Raw genomic sequence first — 10,006 nt, 5'->3', positions numbered from 1 at the left:
AACCATCCACATCAAATTCCATGCCTAGATATTCAATGGGTCACATATGTATTGTACAGAGAAAATTTAAATCAAGTGGTGGATAAAGTTCATTGGTTGCTCTATAACTCAGCATACCTTTCTCCCATCCCCACTATTCAAACAGACCTGGGGAAGGGCCATAGCTCATTGGCAGAGTCCATGCTCTGCATGGGGAAGGTCCCATGTTCAGTCCCCAGTATCTCCAGTCAGGGCTGGGAAAGACTCCTCTCTGGAAACCCTGGAGAGTTTCTCACTTCCAGATAGTGTATACAATATTGAACCAAATGGACCATTAACTGCTAACTCCATATAAAGCAGCTTCCTATGTACCTGCGCCTGTATTTTATAACTTGAGTGTCATTTCATGGAAATCAGAAAATGTAATTTTTTCTTCTGTATAGAACGTTAGAAGACATTATTACTAACAAAACCTTCATGCATGCTCTTGATACCTTGGCTTAATAGCTTCATTTATTATTGCAAAAGAGATTCTCAACTAGAACAGAGCCATCATTTAATGCAATCTCATTTCTGGCCCCCTTGCATGATATTTCAGCATATGTATTTTCTAACAGCAGGAATATTATGCCTAGTATATTTCAAACATATCCATATATTTATTTAAATAAACATAATTTATTGTATAAACGATTGGCAAGATACAGAAAAGACTTAATGCATATTTTCTATTCACTTGTACACAGGTTATCAGGCATACTGCAAAATAAAATTATTCTGTCCAAAAATGTATATACAGTAAAGTTATTTATTCATTCATTTCATTTCTATACCACCCAATAGCCAAAGTTCTCTGGGCAGTTCACAAAAATTACTCTGGTTACAAAACATGACTGAACCAAAGCTGCTTGGAAATACAGCTTTGCAAAGTGTTATTAAAGAAGGAGTTTACAAAACACAAATATTGGTCAAACCTTAAGTGGGATAACCTCTAGGTTTCTCTGATTACTGGAATTACTTTTCAATTACAAACCTTGTTAATAAAGGGGTCAGCAATCATTCACTGTCAAACAGTGCCCATAAATAGTAACCAAACACCCAATTTTCAAAGAACCAAAGCAATGCAGGTGTAGGAGAATAACACTGAGCTTCCCAAAAACTGTATTTGCAGATAGTTCTAGGGACATCAATAGATTCAACAAAAGAAGTGTTACCAAATGTATGAACATCATTTCAAGGTATCCAAGGACATATTGAAACCTAAAAGCTACTAAGGGTACAATCCTATTGGGATTCCCATCAGCCTCCAAACTTGAAAGCTGATGGTAATTCTAGGCAGAGCAGTAGTGCAGCAGAGGTGATCTTCACACTGCCCCAGCTCTGCATTTCCACTAGATGGGCGTTTTCTTCCATCTAGCTAGGGTTCTGTGAAGGGGGAGGGAGGGACCTGGGGAAAGCTGGGGATAGCTCATATCCTCGCTTCCCCAGTCCCCTACCCTCCCTACCCACACAACTGCCCCCTTTCCCTTCCCTCCAAGATTGCATTTGTGACCTCGTAGAGGCAGCTGGCACAGTTCTCTCCATGCTGGCTGTGAGGGGAGCTTGGACTCCTGGTCCAAGGTTGGAGCAATGTCTCTGACCTCAGATCTGGGAATCCAAAAAAATCCTATGGCCCCCCAGATGCTGTATATGGGCCAGAGGATTTCTCTCCCAATAAGCAAGTTATGCTCTCAACAGAAGACTATCCTGGACTAAGAAGCAACTTGCCAGAATCCAAGATAGGTGCAATTCCAAAAATATAGATGGAATAAAGCCCAGTGAAATCAATGAACTTACATGTGCCTGACTTGAAATCAGAAAGAAGAAATCCACTGCATCATGACAGACTTACAAAAAAAAGGTATTGGGGAAAAAAGAATACATAACACAAAATCATTAAGAGCCAGATGTGTACTTTATTGTTCAGAACTAATTAGGATTTCAGACAAAAATAAGATTATTCATGTTCGAAGTAATTTTGTGCTGGTTCCAACTGCTATAAAGCATTTTTGTGAGTACATAACTCAGGTATACAAATATGTATCTGTAAAGAATTATGGTACTGACACACACAAGCACAGTTACGCTTATTTCTGTCCATTCAAACTCATGAAGAAGCAACTTGGTGATCCTCCCATGGAGAGTCCATCACATCATATGAAGTATATTCATTTTAAAACATTTACGGATTCCTGAGCCTCAAAGACATTTCTGCCCTTTTCTAGTCATTTATTTTTTTAGATGGAAAACCTGTCTTTTCCTAATTTTTGCAAATGTTTAACACACATGCAAAGAAGAAAGGGACACATGTAGTCCTCACAGCACTCCATTGGTACAAATCCTAAAGTACTGCACAAAATGCATACAAGACGTACACTATTTTATGATCAGTGGAAAGTGTATTAGGGAGGAATTGTGTTGATTTTTAAAGCTTTTATAAAAGAAAAACCAAAAGGTCTTCCCTATAAAATAAAGGCCACGTGACTAGTACCATAGTATTTTCAGAGATTTAGTTCTTCCTGTTTTGTAAGTCTTGCAGTGCACAGAACAAAGTGAAGCTGATCTATGCTCCCCAAAACTCTTCTTATAACTAGCTAGGAATGGGATTGTAATGGAACAGCCCTTTTGTTACTCACAAGGATAGTAAAGCCAGGTCCAAGACTTGCATTTCACCTACATGTTCTCCCTTACACTGTTTGCCACTATTAGGTAATCCATAGTTTCCCTTTCCCTTTGCATATTACACAGTGTAACTTAAAATGTTATATAAGAGCACTTCAGTCCCACAATGTAGGATTTCAAATTATGTGAAAAATTATGAATGGCTCCACCACATTTCAGTGGCTTACAAAAATACATTCAACCAAAGATTTATATAAGGTGTTCTTCTCCCTGCCTGCCCCCCACCCCATTCACAAATTAAAAAACAAGATAAGGAAGCCAAATGGTTCCCAAAATAGCAAAACTGCCCCCCTTTAGCAAATACCCCTCCCTCACAAAAAGCCACAGGGAAACCCTGTAACCTGTCGCAGACAAGGAAGGTGACTATGGATGCAGGGAGAGACTCCTCCTCCTCCTCCTCCTCCTCAGGAAGTGCTTGTCTTGCCTTCCCAGCCCTAGAGTGGGACTTTCCCTGTGCTGGATGCCTGATTGTGAAGGGAGAACATGCTCCTTTCTGGAAATATTCTGAAAGCTAAGCACATTCAAGGGCACTGTACATGAAGTTGCATACTTTACACTGGTTTATCAGTATTAAAGATCTACTGTATATTATTAGTCAGCCTTATAAATAATGCTAAGCAGAAAAAATATTTGCTTCAGGGATATTTTTCTCAGTTCATAGAAGCAAATCCAAAACAACACTGAAAGTGCGGACTACAGGCCATGACAAATATAATAATGACAAAAGGTGCAGCCAGACTTGCATCTACATTTACAATTACTTAGCCACCTACTGATCCTTACAAATAGTCCCCCATTTTGCAGTTGAATAACCGCCAGGGTAGTTTGTACCACAGTACATCCTCCAGCTATCTGGGATTTAAGTCTTACTGAGATGTCCAGAAAAATGTCTAGGCAATAAGTTAGGCTTTCAAGGTTCACAAAACCTTAATGTAATACTTCAGAAGGGGAGGGGAATTCATACAATGTTGATTCCTCCTCCAGAAAATGCAAGCGTCCTCTTGTTGCAATATGTTGAATTGCTGTTGCTTGGTTGACTGCTTTTAACAAGCGATGTCTTCATTTCCATTTCACACGCAACTATGGCTGCATTCAATTCCACTTGAGCCCGGTGAACAACATAGAACATGAGACCTATACTTATTACCATCTGTGAATGAAACAGAAGTTATAGTGCTTGCTTAATGTTTTCAGCAGCAATAATAATGAACACAAGGAAAATATTTAAACTTCAGGAAAAAAGTTAATTTTTAAAAGCCTTTTTAAATCAATCTAGCACTTAATAATTAAAAAGAATATAAGCCCACACAGTCACAAGGCATGTGCCCAACAGCTACCAGAAAAAGGGTCAGGGAAGAGATATCAATAATTGAGGACTACACTTTTTGCACCTGCTGATAACATTTTGTGAAGCTGACTGTGTGTGTAAGACTCTGACGCAGCCAGACAGTCATGTAAAGCGATCTATGTTGTGTAAGAGTCATAAGGTTTTCTAAGGAACAAATTAAGTAAGAACTCGTTGAACAAAAATTTCAACTTGTAAAATTCTTCTGATAATTTTTCATCTAATTTCTGGTTTAACAATGCTGAAGTAACAACGCTCTTACAGTGAGGGTGGGCAGAGTGTAGTAGCTAAGAAAGCTGTGATCCATAACGTTGTTGGTCTGTATGCCACCTCTGCCATGAATTAAGTGGCTGTAGGAAAAGCAAAAGAACAAAACCACTCCCAAACTCAGCCCCGTGGTCTCCTAGTATGTACATAACAACATTGGCCCACCTTTCAGGGGTGCTGCAAGCACTTGAACAAACTCAGAAGAGCAATTTCCAAGAGTCTCATAACTCACACCAAGAGACAGATACCATTTCTGGCAGTAAAGTTCTTCTGACAGAAGCTGTATATTAACAGAACTGGGGGATGGGGAGGGAAGCCCCAAGGATGTCATAGAATTATACGGTATTGTACTACTTGGCATTCTTAAAAACTAGTCCCAGTGGCATGCAATTAGTTTTGCATGTACTGATGTTTTAACATTACGAAGTGGCAAAAGTTGGAGGGTGTATGTGCACACACATGCAGGCAAGTAGCAAAAGAGCTTGTACACTGTGACAGATCCTTGGGAACGTGTAATGCATGTCTGTTCACTCTGCACTGCACACAGATATTGTCCACTGAGGGTCCCTGTCAATGATTAATGCACCGTTACTGGAAGAAAATGCTGCACTAGCAGAGCTCTGCTCCCTTTTCCAGTTGTGCGAGCGCTAACATACCACTTTGTAAACCTAAGAACTGCAAGTGTTTGTGCAAGCAGAACTTTAGTTGGATTCTCCCTTTGCACATACTGTGAAATTTGGATTCCACTAGCACAATGTCATGTGTGCTAGCCTTGGTTCACTATTTAAAGATACTAACTTGATGACAGTAATGCAAAGAAGTTCACTTCTACATTACTTCTAGGGATATAAATGTTTCATCAGGCTAGTATAAAAACAATTGTCAGTTCTTATAAAATGGGAACTGTTTGTGATATAATATTATTCATTTCCAATACAAACATCTGAAGATTTCAGACAACTTTCTTAAAACAGAAACGTGCTCTATTTATTACTATCCTTGTCCCACTTTTCAGTGCAGAGAATTTTCAAGATGGCTTCCAACCATAAAACAAACAAACACTGGCTTTGATTCAGAGTTCCTTCTGCCAGCAGTGAGCAGAGTTCAGCTCTTGGGACGCTCCCACCAGTGGAAAGGTGGAAAGTGACTTTAGGGGAAAAACCCCTCTCCCCTGCAGCCCCTTGCCCTCTATAAAATCTGCTCACCCTCTTGACTGATGGGGGCGGGGTGACTGCAGGGGGGCATCACCAAAAGGTGCCTCCTCCCCTGCCAGCAGCATTCTCCGGTGGATCAAAAGCCTTCCATTTGTGCAAGGAACACTCAGGATGTAAGCCAATATATTTAATTATGCACCTTACCAGGGAATACTTTCTATTTAACAGACAGTGGGATGTTTGATTAAACATGTATAGGAATGGAGACTACAAAAACGGTCTATAAAAAATGTTGAATGAGGCCTAAAAACAAACCACTTACCTGCAAACTAAAAATGAAATATCCACTAACACTTTGTTCTGCAATAACATCTTCCATAGTGCGCAAGGTGGTACCCAGGTAGGAGTTTAGGAGCTGAGTTGGAAGCAATCCAATGGAAGAAGCCATCAGGTAGTTTGGCAGTGAAAGATCTGTAATCTAAATAAAAAGAATGCATAGAAATTGACCAATAAAAAGGAAGGCTGATTAGTTTTTTGTCCCAACTGTCCAAACTACAGCAGTTTAACTAAAGAAATCTCAACTTCCATGAGGTGGCGGTGGAGTGGTAAGAAGAAAATAAATCAAGTATCCAATTATACAGAAGGTTTAAAAACTAGAGGGAGATTTGCCAAAGCCTCTTGTGGTCAACGAATGGGACTATAAAAAGAGCTGCATGACTCCCAGTCTCTATATTTCTCCCTCTAACAATTTTGAATCACTGTGCTATTTCTTCCTTCTCTATCTTTCCAGTGATTACTACAGGGAATTGGCGTTGCCTAAATCAAGTCCAGAAATGAGCAGAAATGGATTCAAACCATAAAGAGATGGTGCAAATATATATCTATATTTTTAACATGCAATATTCCAGGAGCTCAGAATGGGTAGCAAAACAAAGCATCACACATTTTATACATAAAAGTAAAAGATTTCCTGTACTAGCTTAACCTAGCCATAAGAAAACATTAACAGCATTTCCCCAAAATATACAGGCTCAAACACTAGAGAGTTTTAAGGGGAGGGAGTTCCATAGGTCTAAAAGCAATCCACTTCCTACAAAATGAGGACATGGCATACTAATAGTATAAGTCAAGAGGATGTTCTCAAATGGTCTTAGGAGAGGGGTGGGGAACCTCTTTCAGCTCAAGGGCTGAATTCCTATGTGGGACAGATCTCAGGGGCTGCATTCCAGTGGTGGGCCAGGCCAACAACTGTCGTTCTTATCTATTTTACAGCAGGAAACAAGCAGAAACAAGCCAAAGGAAATCCATCTACAGTCCCTTCATACAGAAGCCTATGCATATCTATAGAGAAGGCAACTGTGCATCCGATTACATCCTTCAAGCTCTCTTTGGCAGCAAACATGAAGAACCCAGACTTGAAGATCTCAATAAAATGTAAAGGAACAGCTGATAAAGTATATATATGTAAATACACACACACACACACACACACACAGAGAGAGAGAGAGAGAGGAAATTAACTTTATTTCCAAACAGTTATGATCCCCCCAAAGCTAACAGGGAGTCTCTTATTTCAGTAGACCTTCAATTACAAAAACAGTATTCAGATTTGAACATCTGGTAATTACATTTATTTTGAAGTATGAAACCCATGAGAATATCTATGAAGCTGTATAAACACCTCAGGAAAATATTTTATTTTCATTGGCATAAAGACTTCAAAAATGACTTATAAATATTTTTTAAATTGAGCAAGTTAAAATAATACTGAAGGGATTTTGAATATATACAAACTTGTTTCATGGAGCAGTCCACAGTGACACATAAAACAAGTAACAGGTGAAACAAGAATTATTATGGATAACTGCCAAAGAAGCAGAAGATGAGAGTTCAAAAGATTCAGACAGGCAAGAAAGATAACAGGCGCTTAATTGCATATGATTTCAATCATACGAAAGCCATGCACATTCAGCCTCTCCTCTGTGTCAGAACTGCCAACTCACAAGCTCCCTTAAATAAGCATTAGTACTCTTATTTCAAATCAACCAGCTGAAAGTACTGGTAAATACATGTTGGAGGATGGGCAGCAGGTTGTCAACATCAAAAATTCCACCCAATTCATTTATGAAAATACACCCATTAGTTCTTCTAGTTAAACCTGTCAATGTCCATTTTTTGTTTGTGTAGGTTAGACAGTAGGGTTTGTCAAGTACTGCAATTCTAGTAAGTGCAGAGTTAGATTCCCTTGACCATCAGTGTTATATTTCTGTAAAAGTACAGGTTCCTCAAGGATGTACAAAGAGGTTTAGAAATATATCTTGACCTTGTCTTCAAAATGCCCTAACCATGTTCTTGAGTAGAGATTCATGGCTATCTGTCCGTTCCACACAGCCTGGAGTCACACACCCCTACCATCTTTCATTTAAAGGGCTTTCTCCTGACATCATACTGCTTCTTGCTCCAAATTTTCATATAACCAAAATTAAACAATTTCACAATAAAGGATGCAGGTTTATGGAAAGTAACCACAAACTCTTGAGCCTATGTAGTATAATTGACAGTACTGGAATTAGACTGTGGAGACTAAGGGCAGACTCCAATGCTGCCCATCTGCTAGTGAAGCTGGCCACCAATTGTGGACTGCACGTGGCCAGCCCTGCCACGTTTGGGCTGCAAGCAGCTCTTACCACTTGCGGAACAACAATTCAGTGCTTCAGAGGGAAGGCCCCAAATGAGCAGAAACACTAGTTTCTGGAACGGGCGAGGTCAGTGGAGCTCCCTTAAGTGTACTCTGCCGAACAGCCCCTTTCCTCCAGAAGCGCTAAATCGCCATTCCACAAGCAATAGGGGCCACCTGCGGACCAGAAGTGGTGGGGCTGGCTGTATGCGCAAGAGCAATATTGGATTCTGCCTCTAGGTGCAAACTCTTCTCAGCCATAAAGCACAATGGGTAATGGTGGCCCAGTCATTATCACTTCGCTTATCCCACCCCCCTATATAATAGTTTTCAAACACAATTGGAGCATAGTGCAATTTTTGTTTCAGATAAAAACAGCCAAGCATATACAAATATTTATTTATTTACTTTATTTCTATACCGCCCAATAGCCGAAGTTCTCTGGGTGGTTCACAAAAATTAAAACCAAAGAGCACACAATAAAACAATATAAAATATATAAAACATTAAAACCACAGTATAACAATACAACCAGAATAAAACCTAGCAGCAATGCAGGGATTTATAGATTTAAAACAACAAAGCTAAAAGTCTAGAAAGTTAAAATGCTAAAATGCCTGGGAAAATAAAAAGGTCTTCACCTGGAGCCAGAAAGAATACAGTGTAGGTGCCAGGCAAACCTCACTAGGGAGCTCATACCACAGCCGGGTTGTCACAGCAGAAAAAGCCCTCCTCATAGTAGCCACCCGCCTCACTTCCTTTGGCAGGGGCTCATGGAGAAGGGCCGCTGACAATGATCTTAAGGTCCAGGCAGGCACATATGGGAGGAGGTGATCCTTCAGATAAACTGGCCCCAAGCCATTAAGGGCTCTGAATGTTAATATCAGCACTTTTAATCAGGCCCGGAAATGGACTGGCAGCCAGTGCAGCTGAAAAAGTACTGGCGTAATATGAGCTTGCTGGCCAGTCCCTGTTAACAATCTTGCTGCCCTATTTTGGACCAGCTGAAGTTTCCAGACCGTTTTCAAAGGCAGCCCCACGTGTAACGCATTGCAGTAATCCAGACAAGAAGTTGTCAGAGCACGGATAACTGTAGCAAGGCTATCTCTGCCCAGATAAGGGCGTAGTTGGTATACCAGCCTAAGCTGATAAAAAGTGCTCCGTGCCACTGCGTTCACCTGTGCCTCGAGTGACAGTTCTGGATCCAAGAGCACCCCCAAACTATGAACATGGTCCTTTAGGGGGAGTGCAACCCCCTCCAGAACAGGTTGAATATCACCTAGCTGGGCAGATGAACCACCCAATAACAGTGCCTCTGTCTTGTCTGGATTGAGGTCCAGTTTATTGGCCCTCATCCAGTCCATTACCGTGCCCAGGCACTGATTCAGAACAGCCACTGCTTCACCTGGGTTTGATGAAAAAGAGAGGGAGAGCTGGGTGTCATATGCATATTGATGGCACCTCAGCTCACACCTCCGGATAACCTCCCCCAGAGGTTTCATGTAGATGTTAAACGGCATGGGGGATAAAATAGAGCCCTGTGGAACCCCACTGCATAATTGCCATGGCGCAGATCAATAATCCCCCAGCACCACCTTCTGGAATCAGCCATCGGCCTATATGGTTCCGGCCCAGCCTATCTCAAGGAAAGCCTCCAGCAACACCACATAGGCTGCTCAACAAGATCAGCCTCAGATGGTCTTCTCTCTGTCCCATCAGCCAGGACAGCTAGGCTGGTGAGAATGAGGGAGAGGGCCTTCTCTGTGGTGGCCCCCACTCTGTGGAACTTCCTCCCTAGGGAACTCTGCCCTCTTTAATGAGCTTCCACCACACATTAAAAACATGGTTGTTCAAGCAGGCATT

General features: G+C 41.0%; 1 protein-coding gene across 1 annotated transcript in view; it reads right to left on the bottom strand.

Moving 5' to 3' along the window:
- Positions 1–482: 482 nt before the first annotated feature.
- Positions 483–10,006, bottom strand: part of TMEM64 (transmembrane protein 64) — a 30,707-nt gene continuing 21,183 nt past the window's right edge. Inside the window, exons 2-3 of the mRNA XM_084849165.1 lie at positions 5,789–5,944; positions 483–3,850 (exon numbers count right to left, since the gene is read on the bottom strand). Of these exons, the coding sequence (XP_084705291.1) occupies positions 3,659–3,850; positions 5,789–5,944 (348 nt within the window). The 3' untranslated portion in view covers positions 483–3,658. The remainder of the gene's footprint in view (positions 3,851–5,788; positions 5,945–10,006) is intronic.

The sequence above is a fragment of the Heloderma suspectum genome, chromosome 4 (assembly GCF_057233095.1).
Source record: "Heloderma suspectum isolate Gila_16-S chromosome 4, 16-S_ref, whole genome shotgun sequence".
Lineage (NCBI taxonomy): Eukaryota > Metazoa > Chordata > Lepidosauria > Squamata > Helodermatidae > Heloderma > Heloderma suspectum.
This window is presented reverse-complemented; position numbering and strand designations above follow the sequence as displayed.